Below are 24,462 nucleotides of genomic sequence, written 5' to 3' on the forward strand. Positions count from 1 at the left end.
CCTCACAAATGGTTCGTCATCCAGGAAAAAGTCATTGTTCCCCTCTACTCATCACTCATTAGGCCGGTTATGGAGTGCAACGCCCCTTTTGGTATTTACCTCACAAGACCTCTACACCTGGAAAGGCCACTGAAATACCTCTGAGGATTACTGGCCTCAGATGCCCTATGCAGACCATCAAAAAAAAAAAAAACTGTAGCTTTACTCCATCACATATTACCTACTCTGAGGCAATCTCTGCCTAACATACAAAGCTATGTCCAACCCAGAGCTGTTGGACATGCTCCACTTAAAGAAATCCCAATTCCTCCAAGCTACATGCTCTAGGGACTTGAACCTTGTCACCACAATAAATGTAACATGTTGGAGGGATAGATTCCTGTCCCAGAGACTTCCCATACTCGAACAAACTACCTATCAAACAAAGCTCCTCATTAGCACTCTTCCAAGAAAAATCTTGATTGGATGGGAAATAGGAAACTCACCCTGGGGATCATCTCTGTGGCTTTGCTCGACAAGGGCATAGGAAAATAATTTTCTTGGGTGGCGAAAGTCAGGGTACCATTTTGGCTAGGCTTGTATAGGCCCTAGGGCCAGTAGGTTCATAGGTAGGTACTAGGCTATGTGTATGTCTGTGTGTGCATGTATACAAAATATATACACATATACATTCTTATGGTCTGGGTAAGACAAAATCCCATTAACAGAATGCACGGTTAAGAACGCACCATCCTGTTATAGGCATGCAATTTATATAATTTCAGGCATTTTTTTTTAGAACCAATGAATGTGCACCTAGTTTAATGCTCAAAACTGGCACAGATGGGATTTTGTTGGTTAATTCAAACATAAGGACTTAGTTTTGGTGTTGGGGTGTGATGAGTTCGGACAAGCAGGTGTGGTATGGTTGCTTCCAGTAGAAATAGGAATTTACACCTCTGTCAAGCTAATGAGGTAGCAGTAATGGGTCCTTAGTGAACAGGAGACTGTTGCTTCACTGTTTCAAGGTAGCTAATGCTCATAGGCTAGCAACGTACGAGTTAAATACAAACTGCACTGTTTCATGGTACCAGGAAATGGGTGAGGGTTCCAGTAGTGTATTTGGGATGTACTGTTGACCAAGAACTGATGTGATGGGGAGAGGTTAATTGGTTTGGGTTACTAGGCTAGGTGAGATGGATGCTATGCAGGAGAGCTGAAGCACTGCCTAACTGCACTGGTTGTTAGGCTATAGGTACCACTCGTAGGGCAGAGTTCTTAATGTCCATTAACCAATATTTACTAATAACTGATGGTGTTGGGCACTGTGCAGACAGAACAAAGGAATTTGCAAATGTAGTCTGTACGTGTGCTGTCGGTAAGGTAGAATGCTATAATACAGTATTATAGTGCAGAGGAAGTGGATACTGTACACTCAGGTCGATAGATGTGCATGCCTCAAAGCTTGTAAGAATACTCCTACAGCTGAAGTGATAAGTACTAACACTGGATGCATGCACTAGTACTACAGGATGAGCCCAAATGTTAAAATGAAAATTGATGCAATAAAATGATATAGGCACTGTGCTACAGGACTAGGTGATGAGACAAAACATTATGGGATATAGGCACTCCAGTGGGACTAACATTGTACAACAATTTAAAAGTAGCAATCGGAACAGGCAAAAGATTCAAACAGCTGTGGGTGCCACCAAATGCAAGTGGAGATAACGTGGTGGTAGTCAACATGGGCACCAGTGTTGCATGGTTTTGAGCGCTGTTTAAAAAAGTGGTTATGGGTGTCTCGAGGCTTTGCTCTTCAAACAGTGCTCGTAGCACATTAAGCAGCAAGTACAATGCGTCCATACACGGCCAGTACTAAAAATGCATGTGCATTGTGTAAATTGCTGTTCAGTGTGCAGCTTTTTATGGGAGGGTGGCTAGATTACAGGCCTGGAGTAGAATGAAAATGGGTACCCATTGGTTTCGATGTAGTGTAGGTTTGTGAGGTTCTGCTATGAGCAAGGATAGTGTCGTTTTGCACAGAGCTCCATGCATAATGGTAGAAATGAAAGCAGGCAACCAACCTAATATCCTGGAGAAACTGAACACTAACAAGCTAACAGTAATTAAGCAGAACCCTGTAAGTTCTCCTTTTTCTTTCAGCTGTTCCCATTAAGGGCCGCCATAGTGGGTCATCTGTTCCCATTAAGGGTCGCCACAGTGGGTCATCTGTTTCCATTTCTTCCTGTCCTCTTGCTCTCGCACCAACCACCTGCATGGCCTCTCACCGCATCCATAAACCATCTTAGGCCTTCCTCTTCTCCTCTTACCTGGTAGCTTCATCCTTGGCATCCTTTTCCCAATATACCCAGCATCCCTCCTCAGCATATGTCCAAACCAATGCAATCTCAATCTCTGGCTTTGTCTCCATACCGTCCAACCTAGGCTGACCCTCTAATAGTTATTCCTAATCCTGTCCACCCTCTTCACACCCAGTGCAATCTTAACTTTAACTCTGCCACATCCAGCTCAGACTCCTGCCTTTTTGTCGGTGCTACTGTCTCCAACCCATATAACATAACTGGTCTCACTACCTTCTTTTAGACCTTCCCGTTTACTTAGTGGTGCTAGTCTGTCACAAATCACTCCTGGCACTCTTCTCCACCCTGCCTGTACTCTCTTCAGCTCTTTCACACTTGCCATTACTCTGAACTGTTGCTCCCAAGTATTTAAACTCGTCCACCTTCGCCAACTCTACTCCCTGCATCCTCACCGTTCCACTATCCTCCCTCATTCACGCACATTCTGTCCTAGTCCTACTGACCTTCATTCCCCTCCTCTAGAGCATATCTCTACTTCTCCAGGGTCTCCTCAACCTGTTCCCTACTCTCACTACATATCACAATGTCCTCTGCAAGCATCATAGTCTACGGGGACTCCTGTCTGATCTTTTCTGTCAACCTGTCCATCACCATTGCAAATAAGGGCTCTGAGCTGATCCTTGATGTAATCCCACCTCCACCTTAAATGCATCTGTCACTCCCACTGCAGATCTCACTGCTGTCAAACTACCCTTGTACATATTCTGTACCATTCTTGCATACTTCTGTCACTTCTGACTTTCATACAATGCCACATGAGTGAAAGCTGCACATAGTCTAAACTGCAAAGGAGCTATTACATCAAGGCAATGCAGGTCTTGGCTTAAAATTCCCAAAGTCACCTTGTTATCAGAAAGATCGGGTAATTCCTTTGGTAACCCAGGTGTGCAGCATGGTGCTTGTCAACGTTGCTGTGTATGACTGCCTTTAATGACTTTGAGGTTGCAGCTCTGTCCTTATTGGTGTTCGACCATGGGGAGCTAGCTCGATGGACATCATCTTCTGCGTATTATGAATTCCTGAAGGAATTGTCCTGTTTTTAGACCACTCGTACAATACTGTGTATTTTGTTTACTAAACCAAGCAAAAATGGCACGCTTTTCCCTTGGCTTCATAGTTACTTCCATAGTTTTGGAGTGTTAATTTGCTCAAGACTTGGGTGCTGTCTTTTCTGATTTTTTTTTTTAAGGTGGTGTATGCATCCTATTTAAAGATAGCGATATGTAAATTCAGATGGCAGAATCCAGCCTGCCAAGATATCTGGACCTCTGCTAGCTACAGGAATGCATGTTAAAGTTCCATGTCTTGTCTTGTATTTTTATATTTATCTGCATCTTGCATTTGAAACCGTGTGACAACTAACTTGACAGCAACTACTTGCATCACATTGACAAGCATTTGTTCCTGTGGACAGATTCTCTCACATCCATACCGGAGTCGGAGGTGTCTCTGGGCCAAGGCGAGGTTCAGAACCTTCAATACAGTCCATTGGTGGGAGATTTCCAACAGATCGCCGGGGTTCAGAGCCAGTACTTGTACCAGGAATTACATCAGGGAGGTTTCGTCGTGGTTCTGAGCCCATAGCTCCTCAGCTGATGCCACTGAACATTGGAATCCAGGAAGATGTTGAGGAAGATAAAGAAAGTCCTCCAAAAGATGCCCCATCTAACTGGGCAATGGCATCAGAGTTTATTCCTAGACTGCTTCCACAACAGCAGGGTGAGTGATGTGATCTGCATTCTGTAATTTAACATACTGTGTAACATTCTGAAGTGGCTGGTGGCAAAGACTTTGCATAAAAGGTATTGCATTAACATGTCACTGTCAAAAACGTGTTTGCCGATTTGCAATGTGTAAAGTGTTTTTTTTTTTTTTTTTTTTTTTAAACAGTTGTGTACTTAATACAGCTTCCATTCTAACAAAATGCAATGTGGAGATACAAGTTATGAAAAGTGAGTAGTGTTACTAGGTAGATGAGAACAGCTAGTAGTGATCAGATAAACAGGATGTGTAGCTGCATATTGACAAATTGTACAGAGTCTGGAGCAGTGGGAAATGGATGTCCTTCATGGATGCGTCTGCAGTCATAACAACTGGGTTGTCCTGTCGTCAGGCAGCCCTTCAGTCGGCCGGATTCCAAAGTCCGGGTCCGGCTTCGGCTGATGTCGCACTTCACCCGACGTCATCTCTGCTGGTCTTCGGGTATAAAGGCATCAGCCGACGCCATTTTCTCCAGTCTTTCTTGCCGCGTGGCGCCCGAAGCAGAAGCTGTTCGCAAGTGCCGGTCGGTCGGATCCAGAGATTACTATTACCGAATACTACTTCGAAGACTTCTAAAAGCTAAGTACCCCGTTGGGGACTCTTTCTTGCCTCAGCCGATGTCAGAAAAAGTCAATAACTGTAACTTGTGGGAAACAAATACCTCATAAAGATTTCCACTCTTACTGTTTGCCTTGTTTAGGCCCAGACCACGACGTAGCAGCCTGTTCGGCCTGTGCTTCATTCAACCGACGAACGCTTAGGCGTCTGTCGGAGTTTGCTGAACAGTTTTTCGGTTCTGATTTTGCGTACATTATGCCGTCAGATCCTCCGACTTCCCAAATTGTTAAACGCAAAGAAAAAGACCGACACTCGCGGTCCACGGTTTCGGCCGAAACCATGGTTAAGCAAACCGCGAGTGTCTCTGTTTCGGCCGAAACCGAGAAAACTGATCAAAGCACAGCTGAATCTATGACTACTTCTGAGGTTCCTGCTACATTTCTTGAATCGACCTCAGATATTTTACCTACTACAGTGGTTCCTAGTGACTTATCAGACACCATCCCTTTGGATGTCTCTACCCCAGCACGTGGTGCTGCTAGGCCTCCTGCAGCCATGTCAATTAAGGCCTTTGCCAGGGCTAAAGCAGCCAAGTCTACTAAATCACTGCCTGTTAAGCCCCCCTCAACCAGGCCCACTTCAAGTGCACAAATGCTTACTCTGGCAGAAGATTTAATAACCTTAATTAGGGGATCTCAATCTCACCCAGACAGGGCCTCGCAGCCCCCAGAGAAGAGACCTAGAGCAGAGCCCCCAGAGCCTGGGTCCTCTGATTCTGCGGATGACTCAGATATTACAGACCAGCCAGAGGCTCCTTTCTCCAATTATGAAGACTCAGATGCTGAAGAATCCATCCCAGCTGTTTCCCCTCCAGAAGAATTCTCCTTTGGGGAAACCTTGCATGCCATGCGAGAACAATTCCAATGGCAGCAACAGGATTACTCAGATTCCAGAAAAAGACTTAGGACTTTTCTGCACCTTCCACAACATAGGCCCTTAGCTATACCTCCTGTCCTATCTGTTGTGAACGATGCTTTTAATGATGTCTGCACTGCACCAGATTCTTTACCTCCAGCCCCTGCCAAACCAGATAGATTTTACAGGGTACCAGACACTCATCTTCATCTATACAAGGCCCCACTTGCAGACCCCGAAACTATATCCCAGGGGCCTAAGGCAGTAGCCTCGACCACAGCAAAAAATCCTATTCCTTCTGAAAGGGAAGCCAGGTCTTTAGACAGATGGGGCAAAAAGGTTTACACCTCAGCTACTCTCTCAGCCAGAGCTTTAAACTGTCAGTTTCACATGATACAATACCAAGAGTTTATGCTTGATCAGTTAACTAAAAAGCTATCCTCTGACTCTATAGATAAGAAATATGTATTAGAGATGGTAAATAACATACAACAGGTTAGTAACCATTCACTGAAATGTGGCTATGATGCACTGGAGGCTTCATTTAGATCAGCCATGACTGGCACAGTGATTAGAAGACATGCATGGCTGAAGGAACAGGTCTTACCGGATCATGTTAAAGCTAAGTTATTAGATGTTCCTATGGATAAGGCCAGTTTGTTTGGTACGCCTGCCCAACAGGTAATGAAGAAAATGGAAGAAAAGGCAAAATCTGTCCAAACAGTAAAAGATTTCTTGCAGGTTCAGCCCCAAGGTTTAGCAGGAACTGGCCTGCCAAAACTGGTCCTTTCCTGACTCCACAAGATCCCAAAGAGGCAGGAATAGACGTTCCAGAGGCAGAAATCAACCCAGAGGGGGTGCCTACAGAGGACGACAGTGGCAAGGTAATAACAGAGGCACAGACACAGCCACTACCATTACAACAGCACAACAACAGTGACTTGATTCTAACTCCGCCTACCAGGGAACAAATAGCAGCACCATTAGGCGGAAAATTAACCTTATTTTCAAAGAACTGGCACTATATCACAAAAGACAAGTGGATTTTGCAAACCATAGACCAAGGTTACCGGTTCCACTTCCACACTTTACCAGTCAAAAGAGGAATGCCAAACCTGCCTCCAAATCAAAAAACAGAAGCTCTACAACAGATAATGCAATTAACAAAGATGAGAGCTGTGGAAAGAGTTCCAAGAACAGAACAAGGCAAAGGATTTCACTCCAGACTATTCCTAGTTCCAAGAAAGGAAAAAAGTTGGAGACCTATTCTCGACCTGTCCACCTTAAATACATATATCATTGTCCCAAAATTCAAAATGCTGACTCTACAGCACCTTCTTCCCATGCTGGGCAAGGAGTGTTGGCGGGTAACTCTAGATCTCAAGTAGGCATACCTGCACGTCCCCATCCGACCAATTTGCAGAAGATACCTCAGATTTCTTGCAGGATCAGAGCACTATCAATTCTCAGGATTGCCCTTTGGCTTATCTACTGCGCCCAGAGTATTCACAAAATGCCTGGCATCAGTGATCGCCCACTGCAGACTACAGGGAATTCAAATTTATCTATACCTGGACGACTGTCTGCTACAAGGGGACAACCCAGGCAAGCTGACAACAGATTTACAAAGGGTCATTTACTTGCTACAAGCTCTGGGATACACAGTCAATTTACAAAAGTCAAGGCTGATACCATCCCAAACAAGGACATTCTTGGGCGCGGAATTGGACACAGTAAAACAAATGGCATTCCTAACTACAGAAAAACAAAAAGAACTCCCTCTTTACTTCTTGGCACTAACAAGACGGAACAAGCTAACAGCAAGAAAAGTTCTGCAGGCCCTGGGCTTCATGGCATCATGCATAATCTTAGTTCCACATGCCAGGCTACATATGAGAAAACTACAGTGGTACCTAAAGAATTTATGGTCCCAACACAGGCACAGCCTAGAAGCAGAAATTCCACTAATACCATGCCTAAAACAGGAGTTCCTATGGTGGGCTCAAGCATGCCAGTCAAACCCAGGCCTACCCTTTCACAACTATCAAGCAAGCCAAACCATCACAACAGACGCCTCAGACCTAGGATGGGGGGCTCACATGCTGGGCAAATGTGTACAAGGATTATGGACGCAGGACCAGCTTCACCTACACATCAACCTAAAAGAAATGCTGGCAGTAAAACTGGCAATCCAAAACTTCAGACCATTCCTCAAAGAAGGCCAATTGATAAGGACAGACAACACCACTGTCATGTGGTACATCAACAAACAGGGAGGCACTCATTCATACCCCCTGTGCAGAATGACCTTGGACCTTTGGAACCTGGCACTCAGCTACAACATCCAGTTACAGGCAATATTCGTACCAGGAAAGGAGAATACTCTAGCAGACAGGTTAAGCAGAACCACCTCGGATGCTCACGAATGGATGTTACACCCGGACATCTTCAAGACCATCTCAAAGAAATGGGGAATGCCACAGATCTATTCGCTTCCCCTCTCAATCACCAGCTCAAAAAATTCTGCACAAGGACAATTCCACCCACTTGCATGGAAAGTGGACTCGCTCTCCTTCAGCTGGAAAGGTCTGACAGCATATGCATTCCCACCTCTTCCCTTGCTACACAAGGTATTACTAAAAATCAAGGAGGAGCATCCAACGATAATCCTGATAGCTCCAAACTGGCCAAGACAACACTGGTACCCATTGCTAAGGAGCATGTCTCGGGACAAGATGTGGTCAATACCCCTGAGGCCTTTGATGTTAACTCAGAACAACTACAACATCATGCATCCAAACCAAAAACGTTGCAACTGACTGCATGGAACATTACATAGCAACAACTAATCCAGAACTTTCCCAAAGGGTGAAAGACATTATCCTTGAAGCCCGCAGACCTTCAACAAGAAGGAACTATGCAGGAAAATGGAAAAGATTTGTCATTTGGAGTGCTGAAAGAGGAAAGGATGTGTCAAATATAGATATGGCTAACATTCTGGAGTATTTGGCAGAACTTCTGCATACAGGCCTGTCCTACTCCTCCATCAAGATACATGCATCAGCTATTTCAGCAGAATACAGCTTTGACCCACCTGTCTTTTCACATCCTTTACTCAGGCAGTTCCTCAGAGGGATTAAGAATGTAAAACCCCCTAGGAAACCACCATTGCCAGCTTGGGATTTGAACTTTGTGCTAGAAAAGCTGACACTCACCTTTTGAGCCAGCAGCAACAGCAGAGCTACAGCATCTATCGTGGAAAACTGCTTTCCTACTGGCAATAACCTCAGCAAGGAGGGTGTCTGAACTTCAGGCCCTAATGGCAGTACAGCCCTTCCTAATCTTCCACCAAGATACTGTCCATGAGGACTAATCCTACATTTATGCCTAAGGTGGTATCCAGAGTGTCTTTAAACCAGGCAATCCACCTACCTACCTTCTTCCCCAACCCACAAAACAGAGGGGAAAGAATGCTGCATACCTTGGATGTACATACAGTTACGCTACTACCTGGACAGAACAAAAAGTCACAGAAAAACTGACCAGCTTTTTGTAGCCTATGCAACAGGAAGAGAAGGAAAAGCTATTTCCAAACAGACAATCTTCAAATGGATAGGAAATTGCATACGATTCTGTTACTCCTTCCATGGAAAACCAATTCCACAGAACATAAGGCCTCATTCTACAAGGGCAACAGCCACTACCACAGCCTTCTTACGAGGAGTGGCAACCAAGGACATTATTGAGGCGGCTACTTGGACCTCCGTGCATACATTTGCCAAGCATTATAATTTACCTTTGTACTCCAGATCCCGAGCAGGGTTTGCCACTGCTGTACTGCAAGGGATCCTAACCACACCATAATCTATTTTTCCTCCCCTTAGTTGGCTATGGTATTCTACCCAGTTGTTATGACTGCAGATGCATCCATGAAGGACATAGTACAGTTTTGTACCTACCATAAATGTAGATGTCCGAACTGGATAGCATCTGCAGTCAGGATTACCCTCCCTCCTTCCCCTCTGTGGTACTCCTAGGTATTTACCCTCCTAATAGCTAGCTGGTGGGGAGTCTCTTATGGTGTATTTGTTTGTATATATGTACATACATGCTTATTTTCTGAGTTTGCCTTCTATCCTTTTGCAAACATTGGCATTTATCCAAAATTTAGCCTTCCAGGGAGGGCAACTGGCATCTGGGGCAAGAAACACTGAAGAAAATGGCGTCGGCTGATGCCTTTATACCCGAAGACCAGCAGAGATGACGTCAGGTGAAGTGCGACATCAGCCGAAGCCGGACCCGGACTTTGGAATCCGGCCGACTGAAGGGCTGCCTGACGACAGGACAACCCAGTTGTTATGACTGCAGATGCTATCCAGTTCGGACATCTACATTTATGGTAGGTACAAAACTGTACTTTTTGTAGCTTTAGCTGCTTAGACCTGGGCAGTTTGCGTAGTCCATACATTCCTGCAGTGCTGCCTTAGGAAGAAAGTGCAAGTAGGCATTTGGTAGCGGTCTCCTTCAAGCTTGGGATCCCATGCAATTGTATGTTAGACTAGTGGTTTGAAGCTGGTTGGTAGGGCTTGTCCATTATGGCTAAATGGTTTGGAATCAAAAAGGACCAGCTGGGTAGGAGCAAGTTGATGGTTGTTGACCTGCTGTGGGTTTAGCTGTTGCAGGACTGACCCAAAGTGGACAACTTTAATGATACTAAAGCCTGCTGGTGGTCTGTACTATAGCCATGTTGCCTTCTGCATTTGGTACACTTCTATAAGAGGTTTTGGGCAGTTGGACCTCTGACTAGAGGTTTGGCTTCATCAAATAAAACTGATCTGCAGATTGACTCCAAAAATTTAGGAGTACAAAAGGATTTTTAGGAATACTGGCAAAATGTTTTCTGAATATGTAAAATGGTTTTGACTGCATTATAGCAAAATGAGCAAGTTCAGCAGTTTCCCTTTGTCAAGGGGAGAAAGTTAATGTGAATTGCATATGTATTGTATTTTATAAACACCTCATCCAGTCTAGCTTTTATGGCTCTGAATTATCAGACCCAAATTACTATTTTGCTATGTTAGGAATTAAAGTAAAACTCTGGCATCTAAGAAGGTGCAGGCATTAAGCAACAGGCCATACAGATAGTGGCTCAGGATTCAAAGGTGGTTAAACCTAGCATCAAATGCAGCTTATGATACAGTGGAGGCTTCTCCAGAGCAGCTGCTGCTGGATGTTCTTCGTTCCCCATTGCTGCAGTCCTTACTATTGGGTTTAGTCCGCCGTCCAGTCGGCCCGAATACCAGAGTATAAGGCTGACGTCGGTCAGGGCGCATTAGACTCACGTCAGTACGTCAGGGTACTAATGCGCATGACCGACGTCATATCCTGAGTCTTTTTTGCCGCATGGTCCGATGCAGAAGCAGTTTTGCGAGTGCAGGTTGGCGTTCTGAAATATTTCCGAAACCGGAGTTTCAGACCGAAACAGAGTTGGCTAAGTACCCCGTTGGGGAACATTTTGCTCTTTTCTTGCCTCAGTATTTAACCGGATGTCAGAAAAAGTGAATAACTGTATTTCTTGTGGGAAACAGATACCTCATAGGGATTACCATACCTTGTGTATACCTTGTTTAGGGCCTGAGCACGGCGTTGTTGGTTGCCGCCTTGTGCTAGGTTTAACAAACGCACTATTAAGAGGAGGTTAGACTGTGCCAGGTTAGTGTTTGGGAAGCGTTGCAATTATAAAATGCCGCCGGATGCTCCGACGCTTCGCCCAAGAAGCGCAAGGACAAAACAGCGAAGCCTAGGGTTGATGAACCGGCAGTCCCGGACGCCGGTTCTTTAGAAGGCTCAGTGGAGCCAGAGGTTTTGCCAGGAGTTTCCATGGAGTCTCAGGCAGAAACTTTACTGTTACAGGATGTGCCTTCTCAGGAGGTAGGCCAGGCTGAGGGGGCTTCTCAGGTAACTGTTCTTCCCTCTCTTCCCAAGGTAGTTAGAGCCTCTCCTTCTGTTGCCAAAACTTCTTTGAGAGGTAGGCCAAGTTCAGCTTCAGTGGGGCTTCTCCTAGCATTTCGGTTCTGTACCTAAGAAACATATGCTTAAAATGGCAGAAGATTTGATTACTATGATTAGAGGTTCTATGCCCCCTCCTGATAAGAGGCCTAGGGTGGAACCGAGTTTGATAGTTTTGAACAGTGTTCAGAGGCTTCAGAGTCTTCATGAAGACTTGCAGGAGTATCCTACTTATTCTGATTCTGATGTGGATGATTCCACTCCTACAGCTTCTCCTCCTGAGGATTTCTCATTTTCAGAGACTCTGCATTCCATGAGGGAGCACTTTAAATGGGAAGGCCAGGATTACTCTGATTCCAGGAAAAGGCTTAGGGAATTCTTGTTTTACCCCAGCATAGGCCCTTAGCTATTCCTCCTGTGTTGAATGTGGTGGAAGATGTTTTGCAGAGGCTTCCCTGAACCCTGACTCTTTGCCTCCTGCTCCTGTTAAGCCTGATAGGTATTATAGGGTGCCCAAGCTCATAAGTATTTGTTTAAGAGTCCTAGGGCGGACCCAGAAACTATTTCTCAAGGGCCTAAAGGTGTTAAGGCTTCTGTGGTTAAAAATCCTGTTCCCACTGATAAAGAGGCAAGGGCTTTGGATAGGTGGGGAAAGAAAGTGTATACTTCTTCCACTCTAGCCATGAGAGCGTTGAATTGTCAGTTTCACATGCTAAAATATCAGAATTATCTCCTTTCACAATTAAAATCTAAGGTGGATGCTTTGGCGGAAGGTATTGAGTGTAAAGAGTTGCTGGATTTGGTTCATGTGTCTGAACAAGTGGGTAAGCATTCTTTGCAATGTGGTTTTGATGCTGTACAGGCCTCCTCGAGGGTGGCTGCTACTAGTTCTGTTCTTCGCAGGCATGCCTGGTTGAGGGATCAGAATTTAGCTGAGCATGTTAAGACAAGGATTTTGGATGCTCCTTTACAGTCTGATGTGTTGTTTGGATCGCCTGTGGAAGCAGTTTTAAAGAAAATGGAGGACAAAGCTAAGTCTATGCAAACTGTTAAAGATTTTTTGCAGGTGCAGCCACCAAAGTTTAGTAGAAATTGGCCTGCTAAGGGGTGGACATATCCTGCTTATGATTCCCAGTCTAGGGGTAGGTCTAGACGTGGTAGGGGCAGGGCTCAAGGTTCTTTAGGCCTAGAACAGGAGTTCACCTGCTCAGACTTCTGGTGAGGGCAGGGGTCAGTCCTTTCGTAAACAGACCCAATGACCTGTCTTTTCAGCTGCCAGTAGATTCTCGTCTGGCAGCTCCTTTGGGAGGAAGACTATCTCTTTTCAAAGAAAATTGGGATTTAATTACTCAAGACAAATGGGTGTTGGATATCATTCACCACGGTTACAGATTTTATTTCCATACAATGCCCCTTTCAAAGGCATGCCAGACGTTCCTCCTCCACAAAGAAAAGAGGCTCACAAGCAAGTTTCTCAGTTACTCCAGATGGGGCCATTCAGCCAGTCCCTGTATCAGAAAGGGGCCTAGGATTTTATTCTCGCCTGTTCCTAGTACCAAAGAAGGGGAACACGTGGAGACCAATTTTGGATTTATCTCTCCTCAACACTTTTCTGGACATTCCCAAGTTCAAGATGTTGACGTTACAACAGCTTTTACCTCTGCTGGGCAAAGATCACTGGATGGTAACTTTAGATCTCAAGGAAGCTTACCTTCATGTGCCTATAAGGCTAAGTTGCAGGAAGTATCTGCGGTTTCGAGCTGGAGATTCTCATTATCAGTTCTCTGCATTGCCCTTTGGCTTATCTACTGCGCCCAGAGTATTCACAAAGGTTCTGGCTCCAGTGATAGCTTACTTCAGGCTTCAAGGAATTCAAATCTATCCTTACTTGGACGACTGCCTGATTCTGGCTCAAGAAAAGGAAGACCTTCTACAGCATCTGGAATATGTTATAGCAGTGCTAAGATGCCTAGGGTATTCTGTGAACGAAATAAAGTCCAGTCTAGTACCCTCTCAAGACATGTGCTTTCTGGGTGTGAGACTGAATACAGCAGCCCAGATGGCCTTTTTAACCCCGGACAAACAAAAGAGTCTGTCACTTTACTTCCATCAACTATCTCATCAGTCCGTGCTGACTGCAAGGACAGTCCTTCAAGCATTAGGGTTCATGGCATCTTGTATTCTGGTGCTTCCCAATGCCAAACTGCATATGAGGAAGCTACAATGGTATCTCAAAAATGTATGGACACAGCACTGCCAGGATTTGGACACTGTCATTCAAATAATACCTTGCCTTCAAAAAGAATTTTTGTGGTGGGCTCAGGAATGTCACCTAAACAAGGGACTCTGTGACCTGGCCAGAGGCGAGTCAGATTTTAACGACAGATGCCTCGGACATTGCTTGGGGAGCTCATCTAAATGGAAAGTGGATACAAGACAAGTGGCCTGCCAGACTACAGCATCTACATATCAACATGAAGGAGATGTTAGCAGTCCAGTTTGCATTAATGGCTTTCAAGGAGTTACTTCTTCCAGGGCAGGTGTTAATTCTAACAGACAACACAACTGTCATGTGGTACATCAACAAGCAAGGGGGGAACACATTCTTATCCTCTATGCAGGCAAGCAATGATTTTATGGGAGACTGCGCTAAGCTTGCAACTAACTCTTCAGGCAAGGTTTCTGCCGGGAGCACAGAACTCCTTAGCAGATGTGTTAAGCAGACAAATCATGGATCCCCACGAGTGGAAATTGGATCTTCATGTATTTCAAAATTGACAGTGTCATGGGGAACTCCAGACATAGATCTGTTCGCTTCTCCACTAAACCACCAGCTGCCACAGTATTGCACAAAGGGGTTTCATCACACAGCTTGGAAAGTGGATGCTCTGTCTTTCAGTTGGAAAACCTTCATGTGTATGCCTTTCCTCCTCTGCCTCTTCTTCCAAAGGTACTATTAAAGGTCAGACAAGACAGGCCAAGGATGATTTTGATAGCTCCAGATTGGCCTCGGCAACACTGGTACCCACTACTACGGAGTCTGGTAAGGAAGCCTCCATGGCCTTTACCTCTGATTCCTCATCTGTTATCTCAGAAGGATGGTCATCTGCTCAATGTCAAGCTTCACTCTCTTCATCTAACAGCCTGGCATATTCTGTGTTGAAACACAGCAGGTCTCAACTTCCTCAAGTTTTAAATGTGATTATGGAAGCTAGAAGACCTAGTACAAGGAAAGTGTACGGAGAAAAATGGAAGAGATTTTTATTTTGGAGTACAGCAAAGAATTTGCAGGTTTCTGAGCCTAATTTGAGTGTGGCTCTTCAATATCTTACTGAGTTATTGGACAAAGGTTTGTCCTTCTCTTCCATTAAGATTCATGCTGCAGCAATTTCAGCTCACTATGATTGTGACCCACCATTGTTTTCGCATCCTTTGTTCAAGCAGTTTCTTAGAGGGGCAAAGAATATAAGACCCCCACGTAGAGCTCCTACTCCTGCTTGGGATCTCAATTTTGTGTTGGAAAAACTTACTCTACAACCTTTTGAGCCTGCGGCTACTGCTGAATTGAAATACTTGTCATGGAAGACTGCTTTTCTGTTGGCTATTACTTCTGCAAGAAGGGTGTCTGAGTTGCAGGCCCTTATGGCAGTAGAGCCCTTTTTGATTTTCCATAAGGATAGGGTATCATTACGTACTAATCCTTCCTTTATGCCGAAGGTGGTTTCTAGTGTGGCTTTAAACCAAACTATTCATTTGCCTACTTTTTATGCAGACCCCCAAAATAAAGGGGAAAAGATTTTGCACACTTTAGATGTACACAGGCAATTGCGTTATTATTTAAGCAGGACTAAGGATTTCAGGCAGTCTCAGCAGTTGTTTGTTTCTTTTGCTTTGAGTTCACAGGGCAAGCCTGTGTCAAAACAAACGATTTCTAGGTGGATTGGCTTTTGCATTGCATTTTGTTATTCCCATCATGGCAAGGAGATTCCAGCTGGGATTAGGCCTCATTCCACTAGGGCTACTGCCACTTCAACAGCATTTCTAAGGGGTGGCAACTAAGGATATTTTGGAAGCAGCTACTTGGAGTTCAGTGCATACTTTCTCTAAGCATTATCACCTTCCTATCTACTCTAAGTCTAGGGCTGGTTTTGCCACAGCTGTTTTGCAAGGCATGTTGTCAGCTCCTGCTTCTTTATGATTTGCCAGCCTCCCTTACCTCTGCTTTGGGATTCTACCCAATAGTAAGGACTGCAGCAATGGGGAACTAAGAACATAGTACAGTTTTGTACCTACCATAAATGTAGATGTTCGAGGATCCCCATTGCTGCAGTCCAATTTACCCTCCCTCCTTCCCCTCTGTGTTTAGGGGTGGTTGTGTAGGTGAGGTTACATGCTTATATTTTTGTATATATTCTTGTATATATTGTACATATTTTTGGTGCAGGTATTTTGGGCCTTGTCTTTTTAGGGTCTTCTGACATCTGGGGCAAGAAAAGACTGAGGATATGACGTCGGTCATGCGCATTAGTACCCTGACGTACTGACGTCAGTCTAATGCGCCCTGACCGACGTCAGCCTTATACTCTGGTATTCGGGCCGACTGGACGGCGGACTAAACCCAATAGTAAGGACTGCAGCAATGGGGATCCTCGAACATCTACATTTATGGTAGGTACAAAACTGTACTTTCTGTTAAAAGGAGGTAGACATGGCTACACCCTGTCCCCTCACTGAGTAGTTTAATGCCAGGCTGATAGTCTACTTTGAGTAGGCTTTGGTGCAGTCAGCTTGTTCAAAACCTTAGAACAAGCTGCACACACATTTTCTTAGGTACCCATATGTCAAACTACCATGAAATAAACACCACTTTCTTGTAGAGTGTCCAAGTCCCCTCATAATGCCAAGCAAATGCCTATGACAAGATTAAGGCAAATCCTAGGAGGCCTTCCTACCCAAACAAGTCAGTCTGACTACCTTTTCTCCCCTGCCCCCCCCCAGTCCATCACCCCCCCCCCCCCCGTCCAAAGGACTCTCAGGCTTGGAAGGAAGTCTGTCCATTTAAGGGCATCCCTCTTCCACCTCCCATCATTCAACTTTGACCAAGGCACAATGGAACATGAGCCATGCCAATAATGGGGGGGGGGGGGGTTATACTCACGACTTCAATAAATTAAGGAGAATGGAGACCTGTATTTTCAGTTTGCTACTTTCAAGCTTCTCTCTCCAAGTTATCTCTTCTACATTTGTCTTTCCGCAAGCTTTTCTGGCTTCTTTCAGTAAGCTTTTTCTGGTTTCCATGGATCTATAGGATGCTTGCTTGTACATTGTGGTCCACCGTACATTCAAGAAATAGCTTGCTCCTCGCACACAATTCTCAGTTTTGCTTTTTGGACATTTCAGTTGCCAGGGTTTTCACAAGTGTCTTGTCTCTGGTCATAGCCTTCTGCAGGACTCTGAATTTGTATCTTCTCATTCTTAGATTACCTGTTACAAGCACCCCCAACACTGACCCTTTTACTTTGTTTCACCATGTTCCTCCTCCAGAGTTCATCAACTTCAAAAGTCCACAGTAGAACCCACCCAAAACCTTGTTTTTGTTCTTGGGCTAAAAACTGGACAGCAGAGCCATGCATGCCTTTCTTCCTCCAGACAAGGTAATCTTTCCAGCTGTTTTCGGACTTGCACTATTAAGAGAAATTCTCAGGACACTATGGTTCATACTCATGGTCCCCTTTGCCAGGCTTCATGTGTGCGATTCAGTGGTACCTGAAATTTTAGTCCCAAGGTTCTTGCCTTTGGGCACTCTTCCCCTTAAAGGAGGAGAAATGCAATGGTGGATATCACAATAATCCTCAGTCTAGGCCTACACCTTTCAAAGTTCAGACACAACAAAAAGTTAAACACAGATGCTTCAGACATTGCATGGATAAGGGCACCCTACGAGTCCAGGCTACCAGATATAAGGAGCACACAGCCACCTAAAGATATGGGGTGGTCTCTGCCAGGAGTACACAGACACGGAGCTTCAGGGTTGAGAAGTTGGGAAGATGAATTTTTTGGACCTTGAGGATTCAGCCAGCTGATATGGTGTCATGCAAATGGTCTGAAAACCTGGATATGATCCTAACCAAGGAAGATATGGATTAAGGATGGCCAGGTGAAGGAAAGTGCCACTAGAAAAACATGTTTATTACTCTGTGGATTAGAGTTGGGACAAGCATGATTGATGCTGATGTGGACTTTTAAGAGAAGTAGATTGAGGACGTTGTGATACAGGGATAATGTTGAGATCTGAACTTAATTTGGTCAACCTGTAGATTTCGGATCAGATGCGGATCTGAGCCAGCAGCTTCCCAAGATCTGAGCTCCAAGCACCTCCCCCTTAACCCATACTACATTGCAACCTCCTTCCAACCCTCAGATCTCGTTTGCCGTGGCTTCGCCAAGACTTTATTTCTGAGATTCAGGGTAGGTAGAGTGAGATTTTTGATTTAACTTTAGCGGTGTGCTTTTTCAGTGTGAGTGGTTTGTTTTTTTCCCTTTGTTCTCCCTCAGGTTTACCACAAAAAAAAGAAAGTTTTAGAGTTGTAAACTTTACCTTGGTGTAGGCCTCCCCTTCCTGCCCCTGGTGCATGTGCGTCAGTTTAATAGCCTTTGCTTATTGTAGGGTGGCTTGTCGGACTCTCAAAAGCAAACCTTTTCTAAATGCACGGAGTGTGGCCATAAGCTGCCGATGGTCACACTCTGTGTGGTATGTGTAGGGCTTCCCCACCTTACTTTGGGCTGCATGATTTGTGTAGCCTTTAACACTTGGTTTCTGCAGGATCACAGGGCCAAGTTGACTCTGGCTGGCCTTCTCCCAGTGGAATCGGCGGCTTCGGCTTCTTCCTCTTCGGCCATGGCTGTGGTTGTACAAGCGTCTGGTCCCCCCGTTGGACTCCCACTTCAAAACATGGCAATAGAGAGGCCAGGAAGGAGAAGCACAAAGACTGGGAAAGAGAGGAGAGGGGTTGCAAGAGACCAGCGAACTCGGATCTGTCTGCCCCCCTTCCAAAGTGGTCTCCACACCAGAAAGTTCCCTAGGCAGTCTTCCCCTCTGCTCCGTTCTCAAAGATTCTCCCCAGAGCCAGAGGAGGAGGCTCTGCCTGCTTTGAGGTCATCCTCTCATCAGTCTTCCCGGCCGGTGTCATTGGCATCCTCCAGATCCACGAGAAGCCTCTGTAGCCGACGTGGACCGGATGATAAGGTTCTTGCAGACTCTATTGCAGATGAGTGTTGTTGGCTCCCCCTCCTGCCGGAGCGTGGAGTTTGTCTCCAATGTTCACCCAGATGTTCTTCGTGTTTCACTGTTGCAGTCATCACATTTGGGTTATCTGCTTGCAGGTAGCCCTCAGTCGGCCTGATCATCAAAGTCTTGGGTCCTGCTTTGGTTGCTGTCTCATCTTCCATGACATCAGGGATATAAAGTATGCAGCCAACACCATTACATCAGTCTTTCTTGCCGTGTGGTGCCCGAAGCAGAAGCAGTTCGCAAGTGCCGGTTGTCCGACTCCTGAAATTTTTGTTTTTGAGTTTCAGATCCAAAGTCTTCAACTAAGCTAAGTACCCCATTGGAGAACCTTTTTCGTACGCTAAACCGATGTCAGTAAAAATTAACAGTTTTATTTCTTGTGGAAAGCAAATACGTCAGATTTTCATTCGTACGGCATTCCTTAGGCCCAGACCACAAAGTACCTCACTGTCAGTTTTGTGCCTTATTCAAACTCATACTATTCATAGTCTGTTCATTTTCGCATCTAAATATTTTGGTACTCTGTTCAATTATCCAGAAATGGCTTTGGTAAGCCACCCGACTACCGGCATTCTGAAAAAATGCAAAGATAAAGGCAGAGAAGACTGCATTAGGTCCAAAGTATCTAACTCTTCTAAGCTAGTCAACAGTTCGCTGGTACTCGGGTGCTTTCGCAGCCCCTGATACCTACTACTTCAGAATGTTAAGTTGTCAATCTCGCCTTCATTCTTGCTGGATGGGTTTGGAGCCGATCCTCTGCTCCGACTCTGCACTTGCTTAGCTTGAGAACTCCTTTTACCAGCTCGAGGCAACCCTATATCCCATGATGCAAGGCGGGACTACCTCAGATCTCGTTTGCCGCTTTGTGAAGAGGTCACCTTTTTTGCCAGCTGAGGTAAGTTTGAGTTTTTCAAACAGCTTAAGTCAGGGTTTATCTTCCCCTTTTCCTATTTTTTAGTGTGTAGTGTCCATACAATCGCCCTATTCCCCTTATAGTTAAAAAATTTTTACTTTATAAAAAGTTTAAAAATTTCAGTAAGGCCTAGGCCTTCCTTATTAATCCCTACCTGTGTGTCTGTTTGTGGGATTAATTTGTGTGACTGTTTTGGGGTGTGTGTGTAAGTATTTTATTACTCTTTTCCTTAGACTGTCTAAAGAGGTAAAGGTCTCGGGCTTCAAGAAGTGTGACTCGTGCTGTCAGAAAATGTCTGACAGACGGTCACACTTCTTGTGTTTACTGCCTGGGGCCTTTACACCTGCAGGACTCCTGTGCTTTGTGTCGCTCTTAGCCAGCGAGTCCTGCAGGAAAGGATGAATAAGTTAATCCTCCGTGGCTTGCTAAAGCCGGAAGGTTCACCCACTAAACCTGGGTTCAGTAAGCCTTCCAAGCCATCTAAGGGTCAGGCTACAGCTTCCAAGCCTTCCCCGGTGGCTCCGACTCCGGAGTCGATCTTTCTCCTTCTCAGCTAGGGTCGGTTCCGACACCCAATCTGCTGTTGCCTTGTCTGCTCCGGCTGGAGCAGACACAGTATCCAGTATCGGAGCAGAGAAGCCTTCGGCTCCATCTGGAACCCATAGGACGTCGGCTCCGATGACTTCATCCAAGAAGAGATCTCTGTCCCCGTCTTTGGAATCTATCCACTCGGCTCCGGGGTCTCCTCTTTTGTCGGAGCGGAGTCATCTGAGCCGATCTTCGAGATCTTCCAGGCTGTCTGACCATGATTTAGAGAGGGTGGTAAGCAGGCTGTTAGTCGCAGGCACTGGCCCAAATGCTCCATAGCCCGTCTCAGCAGACTTCGGCTATTGCTTCACCCCTTGAACTTCCTCCTCCGACTCCCCACCAGAGTTCGGAGCCGGAGCTTCTCGGGACAGTGACTGTGTCGGCGCCAGAACCGATGCATCCTTTTTCGGCTCCGTCGTCTTCGGCTCCGATCTCCTCCTTGAGACCTTCCTTGGAGGGATCCGGTCGTCTAGTTTCCCTTGTCGGCTCCGAGGGGGCTAGTGGCATCGGACCCTTGTCCAACCCCGCTCTCTCTCTCGGGGCTTCGGCTTTGGTAAGCTCGGCACAGACATTGGCCTCGGAGCCTTCCCTCTCAGTGGAGCCGGGAATTCCTATTTCCTCGGAATGGGAATATTCCGGTCTCCCGGGGAGGGGAGCCTTTGAGGTGATGAGGAGTGTCCTGGCACCTGAGCCAGTTCAACGGTCCATCCCTCTAGCTCCTCCCTCTTCGGTGCCTCTTGCCAGCCTCTTGCTCTCAGGCCCAGGGATCCATCGCCCCAGGTTTCCCCATTGGGAATATCTTCCTCTTCCGAGGTTTCTCCTGATCCTGCAGGGGAACCCCCTCGGAAGAGGACGTGTAAGAGTAAACACAGACTCCCCTGAGTCTACTACATCTGATACCGACTTGGATGAGTCTGAGGGTTCCCCATGATCCCCCTCTGAGGATGTCTCCTTTTCAGACATCCTTGAGCTCCTCAAACAGAGGGGGAATTGGCCCTCCATTGACCCCTCCGAGGATGCGTCGGTATACCTGGAGGCTTTTGGATCCCGACCCTCCACCTCCTGGGTGTCTCCGCCTTTCGACCCACTTATGCAGGTAGTGGCTCGGAAGGCGTGGGCAGCTCCAGATTCTGTGGAACCTGTCCCCAGGAGACCATCCAAGTTTATTACGGCCCCTACGGACAAACAGTTTCTTTCCAAGGGCGTCTGTGGATGCTATGGTGGTGGCGGCGGCCACTAAGAAGGAACTTGCGGATCCTTCAGTACCTGTCCATCCTCCTAACAAAGATTCTAGGACCATGGACAGGTATGGAAAGCGGATGTTTTCTTCAGCGACCTTTGCTATGCGTTCGCTGAACTACCTTTGTCACTTCACCAGGCTTCAAAGAGATATTCTCAAGGAACTAGGTGAAGTGGTCCAGGATCCTTCTGCTGCTGGGGCTCAAGAAAAGATCGCCTCACAGCTAGCAATCCTGAATTCCTTATCCAACTCCTCCATGCGGCTCATATCCTATGCGGCCGATGGAGCGAGCAGGGCCGCAGGCACAGGAGTGGCTCTTAGACGTCAAGCCTGGATGCGGCTTTGTAATTTTGTGGACCCCTTTAAGGCGTCCTTCACCAATACCCCCTTTGACTGTTCGGCTTTGTTCGGACCTCAGGTGAAGGATACCTTGACCAGGTGTGAGCAGGACGGTAAAACTCTTTCTGCCGTTGGAGTCCATTTTTCCACCCCTTCTAGACCATATCCCAAGGGTCAGAAGGGAGGGAAGATGTGGTTCCAAAGCCCAAGGAGCTACACCGACACACGTGGTCAGTTTACCCCCAGAGGCAGAGGGGTAACAATAATAGACGCCGCCCTAGAGGCAGGGGGGGGTCCTCAGAACCAGGGCAACAGGGAGTCTCTTCCTGAGAAGCCCTTTCAGCACCCCTGAGGTGTTGCCCGACTGTCCACCCTTGGAGGCAGTCGGGGAAGGATTTCTCTGTACCCAGTAGCCTGGCATTCCCTCTCACAAGATATGTGGGTACAGTCGATCATATCAGAGGGTTACAAAATCGCCTTGGAAAGGTATCCCGGACCTCAACAAGGCCTTCCAGGACATCTCACCCGGTGAAAGGGATTTGGCAGAACAGGAGGTTTCAAAGCTCCTAGAAAAAGAGCCGCCCAGACTGTTCCGCAGACCAAGTAGGATCCGCGCCTACTGAGATTCTTTTGGTCCCCAAAAGGACGGGAGATTGGAGACCAATATTAGACCTGAGCAGTCTAAACAGATTTGTCAAGAAGGCAAGATTCCGGATGGTCACGCTTCAGTCCATTCTGCCCTTTCTGGGCAAGGACAACTGGATGTGCTCTATAGACCTTCAGGACGCGTACTATCACAAAGATTCACAGGCGCTCCAGAAGGTTTCTCCGCTTTCGGCTAGGGACCAGTCATTACCAATTCAGAGCCCTGCCCTTTGGCCTCACTTCAGCCCCCAGAGTGTTTACCAAATGCATGGCAGTGGTCACAGCTCATCTGAGACGTCAAGGATTCCAGGTGTTTCCTTAGACTACTGGCTCCTCTCCGCCACCACCAGGTGTCAGCTTCTTCAGACCAGAGACTACACTCTGCAGCTATGCAGGAGTTTGAGAATTTCAGTGAATTTCGAAAAATCTTCTCTGCGGCCTTGCCAATCTATCACCTTTATAGGCGCAGAATTAAACACCGTCAAAATGTTAGCCAGACTAACCGATCAAAGAATTCTGGACATCCAAAAATACGTTCGGATTTTATTGCAGAGCAGCAAAGTCAAAGCCAGACTGATACTAAAGGTTCTAGGTCTTATGGCTGCGGCCATTGTTCTTCTACCACTGGCTCGCTTCCACATGCGTCTTCTGCAGTGGATGTTATTCACTCGGTGGTCGTTCCACAGTCTTCCGATGAGGCATGAAATCTTAGTCACACAATCGTGCAGGACTCATCTGAACTGGTGGATATCTTCCCCTCTTCTTCATCAGGGCCGACCTTTTGTTCCCCCTCCTCCGGTTGCCACAGTTACTACGGATGCCTCTCTGATCGGGTGGGGGGGGCATTATCAGGGCAGGATGGTCCACGGGATGTGGCAACCCATAGAATACCATCTGCACATAAATGTCCTGGAGATGAGAGCGGTGCTTTTAACGTTGCAAGCCCTCAACGACTTTCTTCCCGCGGGGACTATTGCAGTACAAACGGACAATATGTCCGTGGTCTGGTACATCAACAAGCAGGGCGGGACCAGGTCCTATCCGTTGTGTCGAGAAGCTCTCAGACTTTGGCAATGGGCAATCTCCTCTCATCGGTTTCTGATAGTAACGCACATTCCCGGCAGGTCCAACCTCTTGGCGGACAGGCTGAGCAGATCCATTCTCATGCCTCACGAGTGGTCTCTCAATCAATCTGTAGTGGACCAGATTTTTCTGAAGTGGGGCACACCTTGTTGCGATCTTTTTGCTACACCCCAAAACAAGTGCCCCAATTTTTTTCACCCTCTTTCCCCTACCAGGCCAACCCCTGAGAGACTCTCTAACCCAGGATTGGCCCCGGGGACTTCTGTACGCTTTTCTTCCTTTTCCCTTGATTCCACAAGTCATTCAGAAAGCCACCGTTTTGAGGGCCAAGTTTATTCTCATTGCCCCTTACTGGCCTCGACGACAAATTTGGTTTCCGTCTCTGCATAGTCACCTCCTGGTGCAGCCCTGGCATCTGGACCCAGTTCCGGATCTCTTGATCCACCAGTCGGGTCAACAGCACCGGGCCATTCATTCTCTCAACCTCACTGCTTGGTTGCTCCACTTGCTTCCTATGATCTCTGATCCGGTCAGAGACATCTTAGTGGCTTCTTTAAAGTCGTCCACCAGAACCATTTATGCTAGCAAGTGGCGACGTTTTTCCATTTGGGCAAATTCCAGAAATATTGATCCCTTTACTGCTCCTGTGCATTCTGTTTTAGATTTCCTGGCTGAAGTTTTTCAGTCAGGATCTTCTTCATCTACAGTAAAAGTTCAACTGGCTGCTATTTCCAAGTATCATGTTGGCTTGCAAGAT

General features: G+C 46.4%; 1 protein-coding gene across 3 annotated transcripts in view; it reads left to right on the plus strand.

The window, feature by feature from the left end:
• Window positions 1–24,462, plus strand: part of LOC122806287 (probable E3 ubiquitin-protein ligase makorin-2) — a 981,697-nt gene that overhangs the window by 311,857 nt on the left and 645,378 nt on the right. For all 3 annotated transcript variants that reach the window (XM_044076580.1, XM_044076578.1, XM_044076579.1), the window contains exon 3: window positions 3,778–4,082. In XM_044076580.1, the coding sequence (XP_043932515.1) occupies window positions 3,778–4,082 (305 nt within the window). The remainder of the gene's footprint in view (window positions 1–3,777; window positions 4,083–24,462) is intronic.

This window comes from Protopterus annectens, chromosome 7.part0 (genome assembly GCF_019279795.1).
Source record: "Protopterus annectens isolate FY-2018-M chromosome 7.part0, PAN1.0, whole genome shotgun sequence".
In the NCBI taxonomy this organism is placed as follows: Eukaryota; Metazoa; Chordata; order Ceratodontiformes; family Protopteridae; genus Protopterus; species Protopterus annectens.